Genomic DNA, 27,715 nt, shown 5'->3' on the forward strand with positions numbered 1-27,715 from the left:
ATATAGACACCGAGCGTCCTCCTTGCAGGTGGGGGACACAGGCCGCCCACCCTGAGTCAGCCGCTCACCAGTGCCACACCGCTGGAGGCGGGCGGCGCCACCTCCGGCGTGGCGGCGAAGCCGGGCACGGAGCGCGCGAACTCCTCGAACACGGCCGCCTGGCGGGCGGTGAGCGCCGCCAGGCGCAGCGGCTCGGGCATGTGCGACTCGTGGTAAACGGCCATATGTGGGTCGACGTAGCGGCGTCCTTCCTCGCGCGCCCTCTTGCGCAGGTCGTACTCCTGCGGCGCGCACAGACGACGGTCAGTGAGCTCGGCGCCGGCCGGACGGCCCGTTCGCTAGCATAGGGCAGGACCATTGCCGGCCCTGAAGCGCTGGTTTGGTTACAATTGCTTCGACAGATCGCTGCACTAACGCCAAACCTGGAGGCGGGTCCAGCCTAGATCAAAGGCGGCCGTGCCACGATCTTTACCACGCGATGTATGTCGCATACACATACACCCGCCCATACATACGCCGCATACACATACATACCCGCCCATACATACGCCGCATACGCATACACCCGCGCAGCTTAAACACAGGCGGAAGAACCGGCACAAGGTGGGCCCTCGGTAAGCATGCGTAGAGGGTCTCACGACAGTGGAGAGCTGTTACCGGAACGACACGGTGCGCGGACAGCCGCGTCCGTCGCCGTCGCCGGGCGCGTTACTGACCGCCATGAGCCGCTTGTCCACCTCCAGGATGGCCTTCTCGACGGCCGTCTTCTGGATGAAGCAGCAGGCCAGCTCCACGTTGTCGGCCGCCACCCGGCCGGCCGTCTGCTCCATGAACTCCTGCTGCTGCGGCGTGGTGGCCGTCTGACGGCGAACGGCCACGCCCGTCATTCGTCGGCCGCAGTCGGACTGGCCGTCGCCGGGGCACGGCCGCTGTGGCGACCGCGCCCCGGCGCAACCACCGTACCTTGGCCGCAGCCCTGTACCGGCGTCACCCACCTGCAGCTGGCGCGATGACAGCGACAGGCTCGTGGCCGGCAAACTCCTGCCGTGGACGCGGTACGCCAGCATCGCACTCGTCACAACGTCGCCGGCCCCAAACACGATCAGCATTCACTCCGACCACGTCTCCCCCGGGCTCCAGCGGGCGGCTGGGAGGGAGGTCCGACCACGCCTCCCCCGGGCTCCAGCGGGCGGCTGGGAGGGAGGTCCGACCACGCCTCCCCGGCTTACAGCGGGACGGTGGAGGGAGGGTTCCGACCACGCCTCCCCCGTGCCTCCAGCGGGCGTCCGGGAGGGAGGTCCGGACCACGCCTCCCACGGGCTCCAGCGGGGCGCCGGGAGGGAGGTCCGACCACGCTACCCCCCGGGCCCCACGGGCGGCTGGGAGGGAAGGTGACCAAGCCTCCCCCGGGTCCCCAGGGGGGCTGGGAGGGGAGGTCCGACCACGCCTCCCCCGGGCTCCAGCGGGCCGGCTGGGAGGGAGGTCCGACCACGCATCCCGGGCTTTCCGGCGGGCGGCTGGGAGGGAAGGTCCGCCACGCCTCCCCGGGCTCCGGCGGGCGGGCTGGGAGGGAGGTCCGCCACGCCTCCCCCGGGGGCCTCGGCTGGGCGGCTGGGAGGAGTTCCGACCACGCTAACCCCCGGGCTCCAGCGGGCGGCTGGGAGGGAGGTCCGACCACGCTACCCCCCAGGGCTACAGCGGGGCGGCTGGGAGTGAGGGGATGCCGACCACGTCTCCCCCGGGCTCCAGCGGGCGGCTGGGAGGGAGGTCCGACCACGCCTCCCCCGGGCTCCAGCGGGCGGCTGGGAGGGAGGTCCGACCACGCCTCCCCAGGCTCCAACGGGCGGTTGGGAGGGAGGTCCGACCACGCCTCCCCCAGGCTCCAACGGGCGGCTAAGAGAGAGGTCCGACCACGCCTCCCCCAGGCTCCAACGGGCGGCTAAGAGAGAGGTCCGACCACGACTGACGGCCGGGCCCAGATACGGCAACAGGAAGAAATCGCGGGCTGGCAGACGCAATGACCTAAATGGGATCTTTTGTAGTGAAATACGGACGCCCATTCATTTCACGATCATACTGGGGGAGCCCCAACCCAACTCGATAGCACAGCGACAGCATGCTACCCACACGAACCGCCTGGCTCGACCGGCGGGTGGACCGCGGGCCGGCGTGACACTGCATCGCCTGCACGAGCTCGGCGCCACCGCCGGACGTTGCCCGGGGCGGCCACTCACCCGGACCGTGCCGAGCAGGGCGGCCTTGACGTTGGTGGCTATGGAGACGGCGAGGTGGTCGCGGCAGTTGATGAGGGTCAGTCCGGCCGTCAGACTGAGCACCATCTGGTGAGCGGCCGCGCGCATCTTCAGCTCGTCCGGGTCCAGCGCCAAGTCCTTCTTCACCACCTGCTCCACCGTGTTCACCGCCAGCTGGTGGAGAGGGGAGAGGGCGTCGGGGGCTGCACACGGCCGGCGGGGGACCGGCACGCCGTCGACACGGCCGGCGGGGGGTAAGCACCGGGCCAGCTCCTGAGGACGACGTGCGACGCAAAGAAGCCGACGGAGCCCGCCGCCGCGTCGTTGGTGACGGCTAGATACCTCACGTTGCAGCAGTTCTCTCAGCAGCAGCCGGCTCACACCAGTCCTAGTCAGTACACACAGACACGCAGCAGCACACACTGAGACTAGCAGCAGGAGCGCGGCAGTTCCCGACAGTCCTGACCACTCCAGCCGACGTTGCAACAGGAGGCCCCCACGCCCGGTGCCGCCGGCTCACCTTGCAGTTACGTTCGACGGCGCGCGGCAGCCAGTCTTGGACGGTGCGCTCCACGGCCGGCCTCACGATCTGCTTCAGCTGCGGATTCGACTGGAACAGCGGCAGCTGCCCGGACGGGAGCCGCGGTCAGGGCTGAGCGAGGCGCCAGCTCTCCTCGCCAGAGGAACGAACACCACCCTTAGAACAGCGCACTGTTACCAGTGACGAGAAGCTCCCACCTACAGCTTATTACGTACACCTCTACAAAATGATCGTTTCTCCAGCAGAGCCCACGCATGACAAATAAACGGGAAGAACATCAACTCCTCCGTATAAACTGCGGCACCACTGCGGCGGCAGGCGGTGGCTGTCGTCCGCACCGTGACGTTGATGGTGATGTGTGGAGCGAGGCCTGCGATGCTGCTGGTGTTGATGTCCCCGAACGAGAAGCGGGGCGCCGTCGCCGGCAGCACCACCTCGGTCACCGCCGCCGCCGCCGCCTCCTCGGCCTCGCCGGCCGGCGGCGCCAGCGGCGCGGACGTGGCCGGCGGCGGCGGAGGCGGCGGCGGAGGTGGCGGAGGAGGCGGCGGCGGTGGCGGAGGCGGCGGCGGCGGCAGGGCTGGCGGCGCCGTCAGGCTGGGCCGCTTCAGCTGCACGGGCAGCCGCTGCTGTCGCAGCGGGTCGTTGAGGCACTGGCTGGGCGTCAGCTCCTGCCGCCGAGGACGGTCGGTGAGCGCGGCGCCGGTGCTACAGCGGCTCCGGCCGGCTCACCGCTGCCGGTTGTGAGCGGCAGCGAAACGAGACGGGAAGCTGCTCTCATACACAATGGCACGCGTGTCGCATCTCGGATCATAACGTCAGACACACAACAAAGATCAAATGCACGGGAATAGGTCTGGCTGCAGTTAGGCTGTAACAATACAAGGCTCCAGACCGAAATCATCAACGTCATTTTCAGTGGGCACACTTCTACGAAATACACGTCACACAGATACCCAAGGCGTTACACAGGACTGCAAGATGGATGTCCAAGGCATTATGCGGGACTGCAAGATGGATGCCCAAGGCATTACGCAGGACTGCAAGATGACACCCAGGGCATTACGCAGGACTGCAAGATGGATGCCGATGGCAAGACGCCCTCTGCAGTCAGCGCAAATCATAAAGCCCATAATCAATGGATGATTAGGCACAACCGGCGCAGGCCACTCACGTTCACGTCCAGCGAAAGTGTCTTGCAGAGCACCTCAATCTCGAACTTGAGGTTGAGCTTGAGGTCCTGCTCTTGGTGCAGCTCCGCCAGCAGGTTCATCAGACCCAGTGTCCAAGGATTCGGCGGCTTGAAGATCTGCCGGCGGTGAGCAGCTGCGTAACCAGCCGCCCTCTTCGCCGGCCTGAGAACCGGCCAGGCTGGAGCCGGCGGTCTGAGCACCGGCCAGGCTGGAGCCGACGGCCTGAGCTTGGGCCGACGGCCTGAGCACCGGCCAAGCTGCAGCTGACGGCCTGAACGCCGGCCAGACTGCAGCCGACGGCCTGAGCACCGGCCACGCTGTAGCCGACGGCCTGAGTTTGGGCCGACGGCCTGAGCACCGGCCACGCTGCAGCCGACGGCCTGAGTTTGGGCCGACGGCCTGAGCACCGCCCAAGCTGCAGCCGACGGCCTGAGCACCGGCCAGGCTGCAGCCGACGGCCTGAGCACCGGCCAAGCTGCAGCCGACGGCCTGAGCACCGCCCAAGCTGCAGCCGACGGCCTGAGCACCGGCCAGGCTGCAGCCGACGGCCTGAGCTTGGGCCGACGGCCTGAGCACCGGCCAAGCTGCAGCCGACGGCCTGAGCACCGGCCAGGCCGCAGCCGACGGCGCCAAACGGAACCAGTCTGACCGCTAAGGCCGACCAGGCAGACCCGCCACGGCGGACAAGGACCAGACCCCAGCAGTGGGGTCAGCCAGACCCGACAACAAAAACCGGACGGAAGCCGAGGCCTCAGCCGTCCACCCCGCTGTAGCTCATGCGTCGCCCGGGCCTGTCGCACACTGCCGCGCGGGCCCTCGGCCCGCCGGTGTCGCGGCGGACGGTCCGGCGACACCACCAGTGCAGGGCTGCGGCCACCTCGCCAGCATCAAGGCCTAATTCCACCGAGCGAAACCACGACTCCACGCACTTCTAATTCGCCTCGGGTGGACAAACAGGCCGCGAATCACGCAATTTTAACTGGACTTTTAATCGGCTGTAATCGGCGCACCATTAATGAAAAAGACAACATAGCAGTGAAACCAAATAACAGTGAAACCAAGTATTTCCGGCAAAACCAAGGCGTTTAGGTTGCGTGACGCTCACGCCGCACGAACCAAAAGCACGTGCCTTTCACTGTAACAGCGGCCCCAAACGCCCGCGTATGTCGGTGGCCTACGGCAGCATCACCTCACCTTGGACTTCGCGGACGACTCGAGAACCTTGGCAACGAACGGCACCACGTACAGAAGCTCCTGGACACCCAGGTGGTAGGCCTCGATGACCAGCGACTTCATGTCCAAGTCCGTCTGCAACGGCCAGTCGGCGCCCATCAGCAATGTCCCAGGCATCACTGGCGGAAGGGCTATGCAGCCGCCAAGACATGCATCACCAAATCAACAGTCACGTAGATTTCGAAGCGGGCAAAGATGTAAGCAGCGAATAGTTGGCGAACACGAACCACAGCCTGCTGGCTGGTACAGCCGGCAGGCGGCGTGATCACGGCAGGTGAACGCCGCTGACGTAAAAACCGCAACACCCGTCGTGGCGCGACCGATGGCGACGAGCGACTGTGACCGAGTATGACCCCACAGCGCCGTGGATCAGTGCCACACCCTGTCCGTCTCTCCCCGCTCACGCCTCTTGGGCAACGCGCCCGTCACGGGCTCCACGGCTCGCTGCAGCACGCTGTCGGCGCCCCCACGGGGCGTGCGCGCCAGGTCCACGCAGCCGAGCCGCCCGGGGCCCGGCTGGTGTGTCGACACGCTGGCCACATCGGGCGATCCCAGACCTGAAGGATCGGCTTGTTCTTGGCGATGGTCATCAAGCCCAGCCAGTGGCCCAGGTTCTTCAAGATCGTCCGGTCGTTGAACTTCTCCACGCCCTTGTCTGCTCGCAGCAGAACCTGCCAGCGAAACACCCAAGTATACTGAGAAACACGTTCCTAGACACGCGCCACTTCCTAGCCGCGAAATGCTATCTGTGAAAAGCACACACCGGGCGTGCTAGCAAAAACGCATGCAAGATACATGTTGACCGAGCAGTGTTTCACAATGGCCTCAGGGCAGCGTGACACCGCGACATAGCCGCGGTGGCGACAGACGGGGACCCCCGGCAACAAGGCTCATTTGCTTCCTGACACGGCCACACAGTGGCACAGCACAACGGAGCACAAGCGGTGCAGTGGCACAACGCCGTACGTCACGCCACGTGACAACACACAACACAAGACCATAATGACATCTGACCCCCACCGGTGTCACCCCGCAGGGTGCGATGACACTCCCGGCGTGTCGACACCCGCTTCGAGCTTGAATAACATCGCTGATTTACAATTCAGAATGCGTGGATTTTTGCACAGCCGCTGTCATCTTTGCTGACACTCCTGCCGCCATGTTCGTCACTGTAGCTCGCGCCATTTGTGCAGTTAGGTCAAAGTCCGACTAGTCAAAGAAGGAAGACCTTTCTTCGGCGCGGGACGACGTCATCACGCCACATAGGACATGACACGTCGCGTCGTATCGCGGTCCGGTTCGCTAAGTTACAGCACAGCATGGCACGGCACGGCACGGCACGGCACGGCACGGCACGGCACGGCACGGCACGGCACGGCACGGCACGGCATGGCACAGTGCGACCCGCCCCAGCGCGGCCCGAAAGCGGCGCCATCCACTGACCTGGATATTGTTGTACAGCTCGCGCAAGCAGAGCTGCAACAGCTGCGGCAGCTCCAGCGCGTCCATGAAGTTGGCGTAGAGCGTGTGGAAGTTGGGCTCGATGCTGACGCGGCGCATCACCACGTACTGCGCGAACCAGGGCCAGTAGTCCCGCTCCATCACGGCCAGCAGGTCCTCACACTGCGGCACAGGCGGTCACCGGCAGTTAGTCGGTCGGTCGGTCGGTCGGTCGGTCGGTCGGCCGTCAGTCAGTCCGTCAGCCAGCCAGCCGGCCAGCCAGCCAGCCAGCCAGCCAGCCAGCCAGCCAGCCAGCCAGCCACAGACCAGCCCGCGTGCGGAGCCGGACAGGTGACAGCGGCAGAGATAACAGCATGCCAGCTCCTGGGCCGCGCAGTCAGCACAGTGTCCTGGTCAGGGTTATCGCACGGTCGCTTCCCAAGCCGACGCGCAGAGCAGGCGAACCGACGAAGCCAGATATAGCAGACGGCCGAGTGTAGTGAGGTCACGGGTCAGCTTCGACCACGCCGCATCCAAGCGCTTCCCGGAGCCGACGGTCGTTACTGACATTTTTGTTTACATGCGGGCTGGGATATCTCATCAAAAACCATCACTTGTGTTTCCTGAGATGCCAGACTAATGAGGCAATCCACCAGCTGATAAGCCAATCAACAATTGATACACCAATGCTCGGATAAATAGCTCAGACGAAAGGCGTGTACGCTCAGTATTTTGTTATTTTTCTCTCAGGTGACGTGTCAAAGCCTCCTCGTCCTCGCTATTAGGGCTCTACGGTGCCCTCAGTACTGACGCTACATGGCGCTGCCTGTCGCTCACCTTGGCAGGAATGGCAGGCACCGCCGGCAATCACACCTTATATCTCTGGCTTCCCAGACGCGTCAACCACTACACTATCGGTGGTACGCTGTCAGAGCCTTGTCAGAAAGCAACCACTCAGGCCTGCCACGAGGTGCTCTCGCGCCGCCTCACCTTCTGGCTGAGGTTGAGCTGGCTGAGGTTGTTAAAGATGAAGCCGACCTTGTCCTGCACGACCTCGGAGGGCGGCGGCGCCTCCTGCAGCGCCTTCACCAGCGTCTCGATATTCGTCGTGTTGGCTATGGACGGCCGGCCGGAGACGAGCGCGGCAGTGAGCACCGTGGGCCGGGCGCCGGCCGAGGAGGCGGCGCTGCCGGCCGGCGCCGCCGGCGTCGCCAGCAGCGACTGCAGGTGAGCCGGCAACACAGAGCCCTCGGGCCGACCGGCCGGCTCCTGGGAGCGCATCCCGCACTCCACGTACTGAAACGGCGCCGAGCACGAGCGATGACGCGGCAGACGGGTGGCCAGCTCTCGGGGCAGGGGCACGAACGGAGGGACGCACGAGGGACGCCGAGCGTGGGGGCGATCACCGGACGCGGGTCACACACATGCCTTCATGCTTACAGCAATGACCGTAACTGATAGATCTCCGACTGTCATGTTCAACTGCTGCCACCGAGAGCGTGATAAATTAGCATGCGGATGCCTCCGACAGAACGGTTGAAACAATAAGGCCACGTTCGAAATGCCGGCCCGCGAGCCACGACCGCCGTGTGGACACTGGCGCTCACCTCCATCAAGTGTCTGGGGAACTGGCTGAAGTGCTGGATGGTGGCCAGATGCTGGCAGTACTGCGGGTACTCGCGCAGGCGGGGCCGGAACCGGTCCAGCGCCAGCACGCCGAAGTAGTACATCTTGGAGCCCGGCTGGTTCTTGACGGCGTCCAGCACGTAGCGCAGTGCCAGCCCAAGGCCGTTGTAGCTGCCGGCCGGACAGGACGGCGTGAGGGTGGAGGTCTGATGATGGGGAGAGGTGAGGGAAGGCATGCGCTAGAAAGAATTAAGGATCCATGGAGACACAGGGCCAGAATGCCGGGGAGACGAGGTTTCAATAGGCACGGGCTCAGGGAGACAAATTCAGGGACGCAGAGGGGTGGTGGACACTAGGGGAGACACGAGGTAGAGCTGGAACCACAAAAGATCAGGAAGACACTGGACTGGAGACACAGCGTGGCGGCGCTCAACGACCACATAGTCTGGAGTGGTGTGGGATGGTGGACTTTCCCACACCGGATTGTCCTGCCACGAATATTCTCACAACGTAGTGAAACGTCATAAGACATAACACAAATAACAAACCCATAACACAGACAGTGAGTCATCCATCTTGAAATTGCATCACAATTACACATGCGCCTTAAAAAACTTAAGGGCATACTGTAACTTCTGTCCTTCCGAACGCTGGTTTCCAACACATGGCTGTGGGATCACAGTAACAGCCATGAATGCCTTGCTGCGACCATCATGACTCCGCCACCCCCGAACACCTCTTGCCCCCCATTTTCTGTTCGCAGACGCATGGGTCGGCAACCCAGCGTGCGCGCGCGCGGCCAGTCAACCAGTCTCACTTCGTGACTAGGCTGTGCTCTATGATGCCGCCGAACAGCTGGGCCGTCACGTACAGCTCCTTGTCCGGGTATTGCGGGAAAAACTTGTACTCATCCATCAGGCTGCGCAGCATGCACGTGAACACCTCCTGCCAGGGGGCAGCGCGTCAGAGGAGCACGTCAGCACCAGAGGAGGGCGATGGTCAACCCCAGCCACCGCAGCCAGCCGACCCGGCAGTAAATATGTCCTACCCCAGTCCGCGCGCGACTGGTGACCACGTCGCCGCAAAATCTGTCGCCCTCAAATGCTCCACACAATCCTCAGGCGGTGTGTAGGCTGCTATCGAAGCGCGCTCCATCTCCCTTCGGCGTCTCGAAACATCACTTCAGCGCGTCTCGCACACTCGCGGAAACCAGCCGCGCAAACAACACTTAAACTCAAGCCAGTGCATTCACGCATCCAGGACCCACAGTTATATCACCTACACATATCGCTACCACCCCCACCACCACATTCCCACAAGCACCGCCCTGCCTCCGTCGCACACTCCCTGTACCCCCTCCCCCCCCCCCTCCATCTCCTCTCCTGAGCAGCCGGCACTGACCCGCTCGCGCTGGACGCTGCTGTCCTGGTACCGCTTGAGCATGTCGAGCACCTCCTCGATGGAGAGCGTCGGGTGCGGCGGGTGGTTGTAGATGCGCTGGAAGTTGCTGTTGGCCTCCTCCTCCACCTCCTTGGAGAGCGCGGCCGCCTCCGACTGGAAGAGGCTCAGCTCCGCGGCTGGAACGGGCCGAGCCGGAGGTCAAGCGCCGAGTCAGACCGCGCGCCATGCACCGTATGAACAGCGTCCACGGTAACCACAGCTGAGAGATACTGATAAGACAAGGGAAGGTACTAAATCGCTGGCATGCGTCACCTCGATAAGCGGAAATGATAGCTTAATTCTCAGCTGCCAGCAAAACAAACGATAAGTCTCAGTTCCCTAGATCATGGAGACCTTGTTAATTGGTAAGGGTGTACTGCTATGGTGGCATTTCTTTATTTTTGGATAACATGGCTTTTCTGGAACATTTCAAATGGGCTTTGGGACAGCCATATGCTTGCCGCGTGAGCTACCTGTTGGGACGACCAAACTCAGCCCGTCACGCGCACACGCACACACACACACGTCGCCGCACACACAGGGCGTAGAGCACGGCCCCCCCCCCCCCCCCCCCAGAGCAGCATGAGCGGCACACGACTGCGGGGAGCTCCACACCGGAGCCCGACCCTGCCCCCCCCCCCCCCCTCTCCCTCTCCCACCGACTGACACTGTGAGGTGCGGGCCGGCAGGGCGTGGGCCGAGCCGAACGGCCCCGGCGCCTGGGAGGCGGCCAGCGGCCCGGAGCCGGCGCTGAGCAGCTGCAGCGGCCCGCTGCGGCCCGCGGCGCCCACCGCCGACGAACCGCCGCCGCCGCCTGCTGGCCACGATGGCGTCAGACGTGGGGTCGGCAGGGGCCGAAGCGGGAGTCAGCAGGGTTAGCAGGCGTCAACAGGGTCAGACGTGAGATCAGCATGGCCTTACGTGGGGTCGGTAGGGTCAGTAGGTGTCAGGAGGGTCAACAAGGATCAGGATGGTCAGCAGCGGTTGGGGGGTCACCTGGGATCGGTAAGTTCGGCAGGGGTCGGTGGGGCCAGAAGTGGGGACAAAGGGCGGACTCAGAGTCAGACGCATGGACAAGGGTCAAATGGGTCGGACAAAGGGTCACCTGGGTCAGGCATGGGTCAACAGGACAGGCCCGGGGTCATGGGTCAGCAGGTGAGAGCAGGATAACCAGCTGCGTTCATCTAACATTACATCGTCACGGGTCCACGGCGTCCGAGATGTAGCCTGACGGCGTGAGTCAGCCATGTAACAAGCCTGGACGCGAGCCAACAACCTTACCGCGGAGGGCACTATCTGATCACTTTTTCCCACCCGAGACGTGCTGACATCGCGAGAGCGCGCCGCAGCTCGGTCGGAGGCAAGGCTCCACGCGCCGCCCGAGCGTCCAGCTGAGCCGGGCGGCGGCGTCCGGCGACGTCAGGCGCCACCCGGGGCCGAGCTCCTCACCGAGCAGCGTGAAGGGCGAGGTGAGGCCGAGGCCGGGACTGGGGGCCGAGCCAGCCGCCGAGAGCGCGCTCAGGCCGCCGGTCACGCCCTCCAGGCCCGGCGCCGGGAACAGCTGGGGACGCGGCGCCGGCGAGGTGTTACAGTGTGACCGCTCAGGACGGCACGCAGGCGCACGCGCTGCCGGTGGCCGGCTGGAGCGCGGCGCAGATAACGAGATCACAGCATCAGGTAGCATCAGTGTACAGCGCCAGGTAGCATCAGTGTACAGCATCAGGAATTATCCGTGTACAGCGCGAGGACACGTCGCCAGTAACATGTCGCGGCGAGAAGCCACACAACGTCTTGAATCCAACGGCTCGCGTTACCTCCTCGTCAGCTGGACACTGGCAGCATGTCTCATCCCGGGTCCAACGACCGACGGCCTTGCCGCGGCCGGAAGTCTGCTCTTACAACTGCCCCCGCATACATACACGTATTGACCGTCGCCGCGTCTCCACCCCGCCCTTGTCCCGCGCCGCCCCTGGCGCCTGCCCTTGGCGCCTGCCCCTGGGCGTGACGCCCCTGTCACCTGTGCGGAGAGCGGCGAGGGGCTGAAAGGCGACGGCGGCGGCGGCGGCTGGCGCTGCCGTCCCAGCAGCAGCTGTCCGGCGGCGCCCACCATGGCCAGCAGCGCGTCGCTGAGCTCCGGACCCACGCCCGCCGCCCGCTGGTGCAGCACGCTCAGCATCGTCACCGCCATGTCGGCCGGCAGCGTCGCCTTCGCCGGCGGATCGGAGTCCTTGGCGGCGCCGGCTGACAGCTGCGGCACGCGACGCTGCGGGCGGCAGGGGGGGGGGGGGGGGGCGTGAGTGGGGCGCACCGACGGAGACAGGCCTGCCCCAGGCCGGCCACTGAAGGTCGGCCACGGATGCCACTGGTAACAGAGTCCGGGCTGATCTTGGGGTACGGTTCCGAACCATTTCTACCTGCACGGCCCTTGTGTCATGCAGGTTAAAGATGACTCATAGCTACAGCAGAATACGGCGGGCGGCTTACACCATACTGTACACCGAGTGCACCGACGCCACGTGCACAATAACGCCGTGTGTTTCGCACTGGCTCGTCACTCGGCTCCGCCGCCGTCTCCTGCCAATTCTGATCCCCGTTGGCAGACGGTAGGGTCTGACCTGCAGGAACTTGACGCAGGCGGTGATGAACGGCTCGCCGTGCTCCATGGCCTTGTCCGACACCCACTTGTCCAGCTTGAGGTACTCGCGGCGGGAGGCGAGGCAAGCCAGATCGATGACGAACGGCAGCGCCTGGTGGTTCAGCAGGTACGACAGGGCCTGCCGGCGGCGGAGACGGGGCGGTCAGCTGAGCCAGGCAGACGCCCTGGTGGTGGGGGGCACCAAGACGTCTTGCGACGGCTGTGGATGACGAAGCTCGACACCGGTACAGACGGCCACATTCTCGCTGCATCTGATAGCAAACTTCAAAAGAGGAATACGAGACCCAGCTCCCGTCAACCACCCCACTGAAGAACGCTTAGTTTTATTATAACTCACAAAACATGAGCCCACTACACCGCCACGTTCCACCGCCACGCCTCCCCTGCTGCCTTTCACCCCCAGCACCGGTGCCCCATCCCCCCCCCATCCCCCCAACCCCACCCTCCGCTTGACCCCGCACACCTTGAGGTCCTGGGCCACGTCGAGGACGCGCGAGAGGCGCGCCTGGTCGCCCTCGCCCTGGCGGTACCACTCTGCCATGGTGTGCGCGAGCATGGCCTGCACGGCGGGGCCGTTCTGCGGAGAATGCCAGGCCTGGTGCAGCACCGCCCCGCTGTTGGGGTGGTGGCCGGCTGCCGGCCACGGCGGCGTCGGTCAGTCGAGCTCCTCCGAACGGCAGGGAGGCGGGACGGCCGACCGGGGCGGCCGACCGGCGCTCACACGGCCAACCCAGGTGCCAGACGAAGCAGAGACGCAGAGAATCGCGAGAGTGACGCGTTTCAGATCCGGTGGTTGGCTTACGCGAGAGGAAGCGATGACTTTCGGACCCGATGGCAAAAAAAAACACGAGCAAAACAGTCCCATGTCACTGAAAATCCGTCAGGGCAGAATGCTCTCGCAAGTCACCAAGATCCACGCATCACTTCACTCCATGACAACGCTATAATCCGTCTACCATAAATACAGTTACATTGCACCGCCATCAACAGCAACGGTCGCACAACACCCCAGTGGCGAGCGTTACACCCGGGCCGGGACGGCGACGGGCGGCTGGCCTGGCCACCGTCCCGGCCCGGGCCCGCCGCCACTCACTGAGGAAGATGGGGAACAGCGTGGAGAGCAGCTCCTGGGCGAGGTGAGACGTGCTGCCGGTGGCCAGCAGGTTCAGCGACAGGATGTCGGGACAGCTCTGCAGCGGGAAGTTGAGCAGCTCCTGGACGGCGCACGAGTGCCCACTCTCGGCCAGGTGCAGCAACAGCTGCATCAGCTCCGTGCACCGCCTGCCCGGCAGCCGGACGGCCGTCAGAACGAGCACACCGCCGCGCGGCAGGCCATCCAGATGCGGCTGAACGGAGCGTGTCACGCGCGGCCACCCGAATGGAGGGAAGGAGCAGAGAGCCAACTCCGCTCAAGTGGACGAGCAAACGTGGCAGCACAACATTGCCGTAGAAAGCGCAGTTGAGCAGAAACGCGCGGCACAGCAGCCACGCCCAGGACTGTGGGGCAAACCCAGGATAACACGTGGGCACATCAAACCACCATCTCACCCAGTCACCTGCCAGTCTCAGACCTCCCCAGAAAAGCGCATCACGCGAGCCTGTCTGCAGCGAACGTGACAGGTCGTAGCCTGTCACACACAGCGCACCTACACTCGGCCTCACACGTGCCAGTGGCGGCCCAGCCGGGCGCCGCGCGCCGCCACACGGCCGAGGAACGGGCGCCACTCACCACGTGTTGACCTCGCGGCTCTCTTTCTCCGGCGGCATCTTCAGCTGCGACGTGTCCACCATGTGGCACTGGTAGTCGGCCAGACAGAACACGTCCCAGCACTTGAGGATCTGCTTGATATACGACAGCTGGCGGCAGGAATGCCGGGCGTCACACAGGGCACGAGTCGGAGACGCTCTGTCGACGCGCCGCACCGACCGCGCGTCACCGACAGCACCGGACGTAACGCCCGTGTGCTGCTGCGCGCGCCATATAACATGACAAATAAATTCGTCGACGAGGACGATCGACGCCCGCAAGGTAATCGTGACACTACGTCACGTGAGGCCCCAACCCCTGTCGCTGCGTCAGGGTAACCCCAACCCCAACCCCAGCCACGCTGCGTCAGGGTACTATGCATCAAAGCGAACGAGATCGCGAAAAAGAAAACCAGTTGGCGGTACTGATCCCGCCATTCCCCACCAGCCTGCTCGCGCGCCCCGCGGCCGGCGCCGGTACGCGTCTCACCTGGCTGTCCGCGTTCTTCCAGACCCGGTAGAGCACCTCCACAGGGAAGGCGTCGGCGCGAACCCCCTGCAGCTGGAGACCGAGCCTCAGCGCCTGGGTCAGCAGGCAGAAGGCGGTGCGGTCCTTCAGCTGGAAGCCCGGGTGGTCCAGGTGGTACACCACCTCCTTCCACTGGATCGACGGCGCCTGCCGGTCAGGAAAAGACGGTCAGGAGCGGACGAGAAAGAGAACGTCCAGCTATATTCCTTATTGTGTCAGTGAACCGGCAACAATCTAAAAGTCTCACGACATTACTCCCCGAGTCCCAGCTTTCCGCACGTTACCTCCTCCCTGCCTATCGACTCACTGCGAACAGCCCACTGTTTGCCTCTGTGTAACACCGCCTCGCTCACGACTTGCACACATTACGCCTCACGACTGACTCTCCAATGTCTTTTCACGTCGCTGATGGCTTAAAAGCTCGCCGGCTACCCGCAAGCCATCTTCCAGTCAGCCCCCCCCCCCTCCCCCATTCCAAGCCCGCTTCCTCACCAGCTCGTAGACGGTGCGTACGAACACGTCGATGTTCCACGTCTGCGGGCCGTCCTTGGGCTTGTCGGCCGCCCAGATGGAGGCGGCCGGCTGCAGGCTCTGGATGGGCACCTGGTCGGCCAGGCCGGTGTAGGTGCGCACCATGGCGCCCAGGCAGCGCGCCACCGCCGGCGCCGTCAGCGCCGAGGCGCCGTGGTTCACCAGGTGGCGGCGGCACTCCTCCACCGACGCGCACAGGTTGTAGCCCACCTCCAGCACGAAGTCGGCCAGCGAGCCGTCCAGCTGTGTGGAGAGAGGGACCGGTCGGTGGAGACATGCCATGCAGCGGGGGCGTCTCATACGCGGCGGATCGCACACTGTTCACCAACGGGCGGCTAGGCAGGTGTGGGCGTTGGCAAAGCAACGTCACACGACGGCGGCGCTCACCGCCAACCACGGCCTAAGTAGTAACGAACAGCTATACGAGTCGGCATATAAACCACACAACCCTGACACCCAAATGCAAAAATATCTTTTTCGCGTTTTTGGAATAGTTCATCAGAACAACGGTCCGTCCCGGTGGCTCAGTTGGTTAGAACGCCTGCCTTCCGATGCACCCACTCGTGGCGGGGTGGGTTCGAGTCGCTTTAGGGCGCCCGCTATTTGCCCTTGACAGGTACGGCCTGCGGCCGGTGGCAGCGGTCGCGCTAAAGGTCAGTTGACGTCAGAGGGCAGGACGGACCGCGCCGAGCATTACGGTACGTTCACCTTTCGCCACCGAATTCTGCTGTTGACATGGAATTGCGCGATCGGATTGTAGGGGTCAGGGCTCACACAACAAGCACTGCTTAGCGTGAGCCCTGATCCCGGAAATCCATCCATTCAAAGGGTTCGGATCAAATCTTTAAAAAAATATAATAAAAATGGAGCGTAAGGTATTGCTCCTTTGGATGACCAGATTAGCATTATCGACGCCTGTATTTACACAAGCATGCAACGAAAGATACGTAAGCCGACCACCGACTGACAACCAGCACGTATGGTCACCAGAGCGCGCACGCGGGCGCGAGCGGGCCGGGCGCGCGCCACCACTGACCAGGTTGGAGGCCATGTTGCCCGGGCTGCGGATCTTGTCGACAGGAATGTCGGTACTCTCGGCGAAGATGAGCGGCGCGAGCACGACAGGCACGCGGTCACGCGGGAAGTCTTGCCGGATCGCCTCCAGAAAGCTCTCCTGCGAGTCCGCCGCCTGCCCGCGCGACGCATACCGCTCACAGTCATGGGCCATATGATGATCACGATCACGGTCGCGGTTTCAGTGACCGTCAACGTCATCATCACCGTCACCGTCACCATCGCATTCGTTTGTCACGGTTGTCTTTCATGGTCACTGTTACGGTCACTGCTGACCGTAACACGCATACCGCTTACAGCAATGGGCTATATGACGATCACGGTCGGGGTCACGGGCACGGTTACGGTTACGGTTACGGTCAAGGTCACGGTCGCGGTTACAGCCGCGGTCATCGTCATCGCCATCGCCTACGTCACCTTCACACTCGTTTGTCACGATTGCCTTCCACGGTCACTGCTACGGTCACTGCTACGGGCACAGTCAGACACTGTTACGGCCACGAGCTCGGTTCCGGTCATGGCCACGCCTCGGTCACAGTGACGATCACGGTCACAGGCGGCGGGACCATGGCGAGAGCCGGAGGGACGAGCGCCGGCCATTCTGACGTGCGTTATTCAACGTGAAACACGATCGTAAATCGACTGTACTGGGGAGTGCCCAGCAATACAGAACTCGCACCTGCATGCAGCGAGCAACTGACCACCACGACAACGTTTACAGTCACTCCAAACGGTGACGCGTCCACTGATAACCATGACTGAACAGAACGCCGCCTCTCGCCTCTCACAACACCGCTCACGCCATCGTAACTTTTCGCGAGTCAGCAAGAGTACAGGCGCCCGCGTTATCTGTCGCCGAGCGCAGCGTTCATCTCCCCGCCCCCCCCCCCCCCCCCCCCCGCTGCACGGGTGCCGGCTGCGATCAATATCGCCCGCGGCCTCGGTCAGCCGGCCGGGGTGATCAAGTGCCCGGTGTCACCTTATCGAGCTGATCGGGCGGCGCGAATAGGAGCCAGGAGATAAGTTGATGCAGCACCTCCGGCGACGACTCCTGCAGACCGTCCTGGTCCGACGCGCCAGTCGAGTCAGCTGATGGCATACAGGCTGTGGTCAGCTGATGGCACACGTCAGTCAGCTGACGGTGCACGTGCTCTGCTGGCAGGCGTTGGACAGTGGCAGGGTACCCCTCACTGGTATGACGTTAATTTACGAGCGCGGTTGATCGTGTGATTAGACTGGGAGTTGGCAGCACCGCTGGAAGCGTCGACAGGCAGGCGGCCATCTCAATGCTACACACAAATCAGTTGCTACAGCGATCGCCGCTAGACGCGGGACTAACGTGCTCAGTACTGCTACAACAGTCGGGTAGGACGGCTTGTCCTGTTGGGATAATGCTGTCTAGACTGGGACTAGCTTGTTAAGTTTACGGAGAAAACATAACTGTTACGAAAGCTTGAAAATGTGGGCTCATTGAAGACAACTAGCCAAGAACATAATCAAAAAGGATCACTCTAGTGAATATGCCAAATAAATACCGGACAAATTTTGCCAATAACATTACCTGAGTCAATGTAGTCCTTGATGAGATCAGGAAGCTTCTGCTGGATAAACTGCTCGGCGTGCCGGACGGTGTCCGAGTTCCGGGAGTGAAGGAGCGCGATGGAGAACGCGACCTCCTCCGGCTTCCCGAGCTTCAGCGCCCGGCAGAGCTCCTGCAGAAGCGTGTCAGACGGGTTCTGCGAACCAAACGGCAACACCGGGCTTGAGCCTGAAACACTCAACAGCCTGATGAATGACACATCCAGCTGCACAACTCACCTGACAGGTTAAGTCTCACTTCCACCTACCAGCCAGTAAGCAAGCACCAGCATATGCCCTGTTCCTTCTACACTCACCCCCAAAGCAGCCAAATACAACAAACACCAGGTGCGCCACCCACCTTCTGGCGCACAGCAGGGTGGTCGGCCAGCTGACACAGCACGTGGACGAAGTTGGGCCGGGTGACGAGGCCGGCACACTGGCGCTGCAGCAGCTGCAGCTGCGGATTCTCCTTGGCGGAGGCGCGGCCGGCACCGTCCAGCGGCACGTGCGAACACAGGCGGCGCAGCAAGTGGGTCTGGGCTTCCTGTCCGTACGCACCCACCACCTGGACATGGGGCGGCAGGCCAAGTTACACAACTGTGGCACATCATGGCCCAGTCTGACTGTGGCACAGAGTGGTGTGGTGAGGGCTATGGCTGGTCAGCCACAAACTATGACAGATGCTCCATTTCAGCGCTCATAGGGGGACCCAACGCCTTCACTTTAATGCACTGACACAACATGAAAATGTCTCCAACAATCCTCAAATAATGCCTGGGTACTTGATAAGCATGCCACAACATCTTCAGCTTTCTTAAGTAGAAGCACTGAAGTGCAAAATGGAATGTTATCAATGCATGAAGTGTAGGTGTGCATGAGAAGCCCAGTGGTATATGATCATGCATAGTTAGTAACCAGCTGTGAACTTACTCATTTTTAGGTTCCCTTCTCAGTTTCCTTTTTCCACAACATGAATGACAATGTAAAGCTAACAGAGACACCTATGAGACCTATGAGCCATCTACCTCACATGGATGACCAGCTTTCTGAGCTAGTACTTTGGCATAAATATGTAATTGTTGCCACTCTATCAACTAACGTCATTCTTTTTGGCCTCCCAACATTCATTGGTTCCTTATCACTGAAATATGAAAATGGACTACATGAAGTTTGAATACAAAACATTCTGGAGAGCCCCTACTCAATCTAAAAACAATCAAGCCCATATTTCCCCCAAAATTGTGTTCTGAGATCAAACTATTGCAAAAAATTGGCAGAACTACGGCAGACTAATAATGTTTTAACATTTCTGACATAAAATTATCTGGACAAAAGCCAGAGCTTCCACTCATAGCATTTTAGATACACAAGCAAAGCTAGCTGATGTTTATCATTCACGGGTGACCTTTGCCATGATGACATATTGTCAACACTCCTTACTGAAAGGGTGCAGAGATGAATTCCCTCTCCAACCCTCAGCCATGACAAAATCAGGTAAGAAAATAAAAACCGTGTGACGCAAAGTGAAAATTTTGTACTGCGAAAATCTGAAGCATTTGACGACCATCTGTGCCATTGCGCATTACTGTTAACCAGGTCGAGTGGGACCTGGGGTCAAAGATGAAATTGCATGGTGATGGGTAAAGAGTCGGATGGCAACAGAGTCATCACAACGCAATATAAGTGAACGGATGCATGGAAATTGCATGTTATACAGGGTACAAACTGTATGATATAAAGATAGGATGTGATTATTATTGTAAATGCAAACAATAATGGGGTAAAATCACAATAAGCTAACATCACATCATACAAACAAAATATGAAATAGAATGCACAGGACAAAGGTTACCACAAGTCAAAGGCTAGGTAGGCTTGGTAAGCAAAGTAAGCTTAGCTGTGTAACACTTGGTGAGGTTCAGGCATGGTCATATGTCAATCATCTATTCTAGAAGTAGTGTTGGACATGGTGCTTATGACCATGCCAATTACATGCATTCCAAAATTAAACAAAGTAAATTACACCAACCCAAGAATGAACTGGGTGTGATTCGGTCTGTTTGATTTGGCTGGGTTAGGTTACCTTAGATCAGTCTTTACCATAATTTGCAACTTAAGTGTTCAAAACCAAAAAAAGGTTGTAACATTAATCACAACCACATCTATCACAAAACAGCTTTACTCAAAATGTGTTCTTTGTCAATGAGTTGCAAACAGTTGCACTGCACTTGTTGTTAGCCATAGAAAATGGAAGGTGCTGGGAAGCTGACATTATTAATTACCTATCATGGGTCAATGTATACATAACATGGCAGATGTTGGTAGAATGGAGCAAATATCACAGAGGATGTGAGCATAGGGCTTGTATATGGCAGAGATGATATATTACATGATATATATTCTAGTGTTTAGCATTTACCCAAATGTTCTGTTGGAGCTGTAGTGATGATTCATATCCCTGCAGATGTGACCATTCAGATGATGACTACCCCATGAAGGTGACAATTGGATTAAGGATCAATGCAATTCCTAACTTTATGGTTATTTATAAATCCATGAGCTATATATCAGATGACATAACAGTTGAGTTTCTGTCAAGGCTCTACACAATTTTCCTCCATAAGCACCTTCACCGCAGCCTTCAAAAATTCACCTTGGTTTGAAGTACATCAGATATCACTCTGAATAATAATGTGCTATATTACAGTAAATTACTTGTAATCAACCTTGTATGAATCATATTTCAGTGACATCTGGCTTAGTCACATACAGTCTAAAATGATTATAAGCCAAGTTCAAAGATCAGTGTAAAGCTATAAGCTATAATATACCCTAGATCATATAGTTGCATCATGTTATCTAAATCTAAGCTTGACCTACACCACACTGATATCATATATGACATCCAACACCATTCACATTCTGATTTGAGACTCTTCAGTTACCTGAATGGTAGCTTAAAGAGACCATGGTCAAAAGGCCAAGTTGCCTTCAAAATTTCTGATCACTGAGGTAAGATAAGGTAAGGTATATGATTCATGATTACGCCATACACATGCGTTCTGTTCATGGAAACAGAAATATAGGGAAAAACTCTGGCAACAAAACTAATTGATAGTATTATTTTTGAAGCCTTTAGTTTGTAGCTAAGTGAGACTTTGGAGAATGACACAAAATGTAATGAAACTGCTCATTAAGCACAAAAATTACAATAGAGAACAATATTGGAGACTAGTGATATGCCCAAGTTAAATCAAACTGCATCACATTGATACCATTATGCTCCAATTTAAAATAGAAAATGATGCTTTAGTTCTAATATGGGCACTGCACACCTTTCCAGCAGCTGGAATTTCATATTTTGAGCAAGACATGACACACAATCCCACTTCATTTCAAGATAGCAGTTTGGCAGCCCCTAGAAACAATAACATACTCTTACCTGCGTTATTTCTTGACAAGATGCCTTGAAGTTTTTCTTTGTGAGATTACCCACCAGATTATTTATGTGGATGAGAGCAAAAGACAACGAGTCCAGGTTCATAGTGCCATAAACGCCACACAAAAGGAAACTTCTGGCCCGGAAGTCTCCTCCGCTTTCACAAAAGAAATTGTCAGTTCACACAACTTATGTACAAATTCTCCGGTACATTCGAAAACAGCAAACACCCCTCTCATAACGCATTATTCACGTCATGACCACTGCACTTGCAGACCACCCTTTAATGATACGAGGCGCAGCCATCCCCTGACGCCATTGTCCAACGCGGCAGGAATCCAAGGCTGGCTTGATTCAAGGCGACATCTATGCAAAAATAGATTTGGTAGCATCTATTCACTTTCAGGCACAGGAAAATCTTGGATTAATTTTAGGCAGTGCGTATCCACCCTCCAAAACGGAGGGTGGTTACGCACCGGGCTTATACACCGTCCAAAACAGAGAGTGATTACGCACTGGGTTATACACCCTCCAAAAATATTTCAGATGGTTGTACATGTCAAGCATACGCGGATTGGCAGCCTTCGAGGGAAAAAAGTGCAAAAATGCAGAAAGCCGTGCGAAAGATCGGTTCCGTGCGTGATAGACGTCAAACGACCACGAAATCGGTCAACTCACTCAGAACCATTTCTATTTTAATTACGAATTTTCGGCCGCCGGGCCCGCAATTCCAGTGGATGCATGGTTAGCGTGCTGGTCTCGGAGGCGGTAAGCTTCGGGTTCGAATCTCGACGGCGGCCGCCGTTAAGTGGGTGGCTTCATGGTCTATCGGCGCGGCGGGGTGATGCCAACTCGCTTCACTTCTAAGCGAAATGAATTATTACTAGCACTTTTCATATCGAACAGCACCGTAGTTTCTAATGCTAGGGGGAGGGAGTTCACACTCTACAGACATATTTAGGATCTCGTGAAGGTTGACCGCAAATCTAAATGAGTGCGACACACTGAATAGCCAGTGGAAATGACGGATACGACGAAGGAGGCATGTATAATTACGTTCGCCAATTGCGCGTAAAAATTCATCGGCGCATATTCGACTGCTACTCAAAGGCGAAGGCACCAAGGCCAATAGGGACGGAACCTGAGCGGTCATAGGTGCCGCAGGAGGCCAACACAGCGGCTCCCGTCAACAAGTATAGGGTCCTCAGAGCAAGCAAAAAGAACTCACGTGGTGGGCCAACGTGGTGGGCGCACGTGGTGGGCTCCTAAACGATCGGTAGTGCCTTGACAGGCGGACCTATGAAGCCCCGATCATAGCACAGGACCCTCTGAGCAAGGGGGAATTATCCAATACTATAAATAAATACCCCTGTGCAATGAAGAGTGCACGGGCAGGCTAACAACACGAGTCTCGATAGGAGTGAAAAGTCAGCCGCAAATGAGACCAAAGGAGGAGAGCCCTCGACCAAAACAGAGGGCCCCTGAGCATCGAACGTCTCCTTGCCTTGCCTTATAAGACCCCTAGCAACGGCACAAGCCTTTCAAGTAAGTATAAAGTATCTGATACTTATATGAAGGGATCCTGAGCAGCTGAGTGCACTCTGGCATATGCGGCCTCGGAAAAAGTGTATGTAGCCTTTCGGGCGGGTGGGAAGAATCCGTGGAGGAAAACATGATTGATCAACTGTGCTGAAGCATGGAGGCAGGTAGCGTCCCAACAGCACATTGGGCCCTACGAAAAAATGTGAAGAGATCAAGGGTAACGTGGAAAGCTCTTTAGCGATCAGATTGACGCAGCATGTGGACATATAGGGACAGGCAGACAACAGCGTAATGCCTCTAGTCAGCGTAATGAGCCTTAAAATTCACCCCAAGCAACACTAAATCAGCGAAGAATGAACTTCGTTTACTTATGAACTCTTTACTTTTGCTAGCAATGGTTGTTGGTCATCTGTAGGCCCAAACGCATCCAATTTTGTTGTGCCTTTGTTGTAAGGAAACTGCGTCCGTCCGGCCGGTTACAGGCCCCTTCGGAGCCTTTGGGTTCCCTCGGCATGTTCCGTGGGACATGGTCCTGTGTCCCCCCCCCCCCCCCACCCTCTGCATCCACCACCGGCCGCGGCAGCTGAATAAATGGGGCCCGCAAAGAACATAGGGCCATCCATTCAAATAAGAAATACTCACGACACAATGTGTAGGGCTCTGAACGATCGAGTGCGCCAGAACAGGTTAACATGTAGGGCCCCCGTCAAGACCTTGGGGCCCTCCATTCAAATGGGAAGCATTCAAGACCCAATGTAGAGGGCCCCCGAATGATCGAGTGTGCCCGGGCAGGTTAACAGATAAGGCTCTCAAAAAGAGCGTAGGATCCTCCATTCAAGAGGACCCTCCAATGATCAGCAGTGTATCAGACCATGCAAACATACAGAGCCCGGTCAAAAGCGTAGGGCCCTCCATTCAAATTTAAAACATCCAAGACCCAATGTAGAGGTCCCCCGAATGATCGATTGTGCCCGAGCAGGTTAACAAATAGAGCTCCCAACAAGAGCGTAAGAGCCTCCATTCGAATGGGAAGCACTGAAGATCTTAAGTAAATGGGGCCAGAATGATGTAATGTGCCCGAGCAGTATATCAGAAGGAGCCCAACAAGAGCGCAGGACCCTTCATTCAAAGAAGAAGTACTCAAAACCCAGTGCGGAGGGCCCCCGAAAGATGGAGTATACCCGAGCAGATTATCAGGTCATCCAGTCAGGAGTGTAGGGCCCTAAATTCAAACATCAAGACCCAGTATAAAGTGCCACCGAACAATCCAATGTGGCCGAAGCGGCGAACAGATGGGGTTACCGACAAGTGCGTAGGTCCCTCCATTCAGATAGGAAGTACCCAAGACACAATGTGGAGAGCCTCCGGATATTCGAGTGCGCCGGAGCAGGTTAATAGATGGGGCGCCGGCAAGAGCGTAGGGCCTTCCGTTCAAATATGTATTACCCACGGCATGATGTAGAAGGCCCCGAATAACTGACTGCACCAGAGCAGGTTAACAGACAGGGCCCCCGAAAAGAGCGGAGGGCACTCCATTAGAAAAGAAAGTACCCAAAACCAGACGTAGAGGTCCCCCACGACCGAATGGGCCCGAGCATCTTATCAGGTGGGGGCCGCGACGGGAGCTTAAGGCCCTCTATTCAAATAAGAAGTACCTAAAACCCCATGCGGCGAAGGCGAATAGAAATCACCCATGGAAGGGCCCGTGATTGACAGGAGTTCCCCGGCACACTAACCGGACGGGCCCCAACAACAGCGTAGGGCCCTCTGGGCAAATGCAAAGAAATGAAGGACCGCGTGGAATGCTCCTAAAGGACCAAAATGAGCTTGTAGGGAGCAGAAAGGTCCCCCGGAAACAGCATGGGAACATAGACGGTGTAATGGGACTTAAAATTTCCAGCTCACAACTTCTCCAATCATTGAGTAATTTTGGGACTTCTCATATGCCTTTCACTTTCGTTTACGACTGTTCTTGGTGGTTTGAATGTCCATAGATACCCAGTTTTGTTACATCTTGTACTAAAAAAACTCTGTTCGGCCGGCTTTGGGCCCCTCGGAGCCAATGGGCCCCTTCGGGGCCCGAGGGTGAAGCATGCCCTGTGGCCCCCCTCTCTGGATCCGCCCATGCTTGTTACCGTACGTTCTGGGGGGGATACTTTTGTTATTTTCCACGTTTCTGCCCCTCCCCGAGCTCGGCTTGCCCTTGGTGTCGGACTGCCGTGGGGAGAAAGCGATTGACCCTAAGCCTGAGGTATCATTCAGGTGACCAGGACGAAATCTGAAATGGGAGCATCGTAAATCCGATAGTGGACCCGAAGGGCTGGCTAAAGGTCACTGAAGGGGGCGCGGGTCGGACCCCCAAATACCAGCCAGAGGGTCAGTTGCACCCACTGGGCCCCGGTCTGGGCCTGGGGGCCAATTTCCCAAGCAGAGTCAAGCAACAAGGTCAGGATCTGCGATTTACATTGGTCGGTGCACCCCGCGCCAGTGAGGGGCCCTTGTGTCGGCCAGGGGCACACAGCGCCTAACGGGAGGTCCAGTGTTGACAAGGGCCCCCGAGTTGGTCAGGGAGTGTACGAGGGTGCCTGAAAAGGGACCGATGTACCATTCAAGACTGACAATAAACGGGCCGATGGGAAGGCTAAATGGCCGTAAGGGTCGAAAGGCTACAGGTCATCCTGGCCCGTATGGCTGTGGTCCCAAATATCAGCCAATATGCCTCTTTCGCCGATTGTGAACCCCTGGGACAGTGCGAGCACCTATTTCCGCCGGAGACCACTATACCGAATAGTTGACTCTGCGTTGTTCTGAGGCCTGGGGCCCCCGTTTCTCTAGCAGGAACGAGACCAAGGCCAGTGATTTGCATTGGTTGGAGTCCCTACAACAATGAGTGGTCTTTCAGTCAGGCCCCCAGAGTGTCCAACAGGGGGTCCTGTGACGGAAGGAGTCTTGAGTCGGCCAGGGTTTACCCGGGGCCCTTACGGGACCCTTCACCCTGTTTTAACCAAGGGCCTGTGGACCAAACATGGGTCCCTGTGGCAGTTATTGGATCACCTGCGGTTATCAGAGATCTTGTTGCCCCAATGAGGGATCTTGCGCCTATTCCGGGTCAAATGCCCCGGTCAGATGAGCCGCCAAAAGGCCTTCCGCTCCAGGGAGGGCACCAATGTAGGACGTACACCTGTCAGGGCTTCCAGACGAACCCATCAGGCGAACCCGCCTCCATGTCGCCAGAATGGCAGCTGGTAGACACCTCAGGCTGGGACGGAATGATCTTTAAGCAATGCCCGGAAGGGTCGTGCGCACCTAACCTTTCACTAATGTTTACACATGTTATACATTAAATCACACATGATGTTTACGAATTACACATTTTCAATTCATGTTTACACCAGTTGCTGGCCTCATTTAGATTTACGGTGAACCTTCACAGGATCCCCAATACTTCTGTAGGGTGTGGACTCCCTCCCCCTGGAGGGACGGTAGTCATCTTTATCTTTAGTTCTCCCTCCGGCATAAAAACCTGCGCTGCTGTCCGGTAAGAAAATCCCCAACTAGAATTCATCCCGCTTAGCGAGTTGGCATCATCACGCCACACCAATAGGCCATGAAGCCACTCACTTAACAGCGGCCGTCGTCGAGATTCGAACCCGGGCGAGACCAGCATGCCAATCATCGATCCACTGGAGATGCGCGCCCGGCGACCGAAAATTTGTGATCAGAATAGGACTGGCTCAGAATGAGTTGATGGATTTTGTAATCGTCTGATGCCTAGTATCAAGCATAGAGCCGACTTTTTGCACGGGATTCTGCATATTTGCAGCTTGCTTCCCCTAAGGCTGGCAATCCGCGTATACTTGATACGCACAACCATCTGAAAGATTTTTGAGGGTGTTTAAGTCCGGTGCGCAGCCACTCTCCATTTTGGAGGGTGTATAAGCCCGGTGCATAACCACCCTCTGTTTTGGGAGCGCGTATACGCGCAGCCATTATTTTAAGGAATGTTGGCAAATTATCGAATAATCTGGAATGTGCGCGCCGTTGGAATGGGCCTCATGGCCCATTCCAGTAAGTGCACAGCAGCAGTGCAAGAAATCGTAGCAAAAATCGCAAAATTTCAAATTATGGTGGTCCATGGGCTTTTGTTGGAGAAAATTCCGACCACAAGCGTGCATAAATAGTTAACATGGGTTGAAAACCCCTATAGATTGACATTCGTTTAATCTGGTCGGAATGACATAGGACGACACTCGCTCAATCTATCCAGTGGTTCGTGGTTCTTTTCTCAACCCTTGGGAATCTATGTTCGATGTTTTAGAAGCTCAGCTTCAGACGTCTTAAACTGCAAAAAACTACTGAGCCCTTCAGCTGCAGGGGTCCTCGCCACCTTCAGAGGACCGTTATAGCATAAATTCAACGTTGCTTTTTGTTACGCGACTAAATCTAGCAGCACCATTGTTTCTTTGAGAGCATGATGGGGTGTTGCTGTCGCACGGGCATCAACACAACAAGATGCCATAAAGAGCGAATGCGGCAAACATATCGAAAAAATGGAAAAAATATTTCTGTCAGCGGAATGTAAGAGCATGGAATAGGGTAAATTACCGATCGATTATTCTAAGACAAGTTTTACTTGACTACCTGCATGATCACGTGGTTTTTGAACGTCCGAGCTCAGCTTATAGATGCGATAGCTGTCGTTAGCAATTTTATGTTGCAGGGTACGTAATTTAAATAAAAGGTAGTTAGGGAAATGTTAATACACGCCATGGTTTAACTGTTACGTGGGAGCGGGATGGATTCAGAAGATGTGTTTCAATGACGTCATTTGCACAGTTGAGCAGAAATCTGTGCTCAGTCCAGTAAAGCTTTTACAAATTTAGCGCAGCGCCGAC

The 27,715-nt window shown here is 57.8% G+C and overlaps 1 protein-coding gene across 1 annotated transcript in view; it reads right to left on the bottom strand.

Annotated features, from left to right (window-relative positions):
- LOC119105562 (CCR4-NOT transcription complex subunit 1-like) overlaps positions 1-21,560 on the bottom strand; it is a 30,688-nt gene extending 9,128 nt beyond the window's left edge. Inside the window, 28 exon segments of the mRNA XM_037229023.1 lie at positions 69-281; positions 717-860; positions 2,235-2,426; positions 2,773-2,877; positions 3,132-3,461; positions 3,965-4,099; positions 5,178-5,291; positions 5,774-5,887; positions 6,660-6,839; positions 7,647-7,952; positions 8,264-8,453; positions 9,100-9,227; positions 9,684-9,859; positions 10,390-10,510; positions 10,933-10,949; positions 11,172-11,283; positions 11,740-11,985; positions 12,338-12,496; positions 12,842-13,011; positions 13,472-13,659; positions 14,108-14,235; positions 14,615-14,800; positions 15,146-15,427; positions 16,221-16,373; positions 17,238-17,347; positions 17,820-17,994; positions 18,198-18,404; positions 21,282-21,560. Coding sequence (XP_037084918.1) covers positions 69-281; positions 717-860; positions 2,235-2,426; positions 2,773-2,877; positions 3,132-3,461; positions 3,965-4,099; positions 5,178-5,291; positions 5,774-5,887; positions 6,660-6,839; positions 7,647-7,952; positions 8,264-8,453; positions 9,100-9,227; positions 9,684-9,859; positions 10,390-10,510; positions 10,933-10,949; positions 11,172-11,283; positions 11,740-11,985; positions 12,338-12,496; positions 12,842-13,011; positions 13,472-13,659; positions 14,108-14,235; positions 14,615-14,800; positions 15,146-15,427; positions 16,221-16,373; positions 17,238-17,347; positions 17,820-17,994; positions 18,198-18,404; positions 21,282-21,383 — 4,683 coding nt within the window. The 5' untranslated portion in view covers positions 21,384-21,560.
- Between the last annotated feature and the right edge of the window lie 6,155 nt (positions 21,561-27,715).

This window comes from Pollicipes pollicipes, unplaced genomic scaffold (assembly GCF_011947565.3).
Source record: "Pollicipes pollicipes isolate AB1234 unplaced genomic scaffold, Ppol_2.1 Scaffold_6138;HRSCAF=7277_pilon_pilon_pilon, whole genome shotgun sequence".
In the NCBI taxonomy this organism is placed as follows: Eukaryota; Metazoa; Arthropoda; class Thecostraca; order Pollicipedomorpha; family Pollicipedidae; genus Pollicipes; species Pollicipes pollicipes.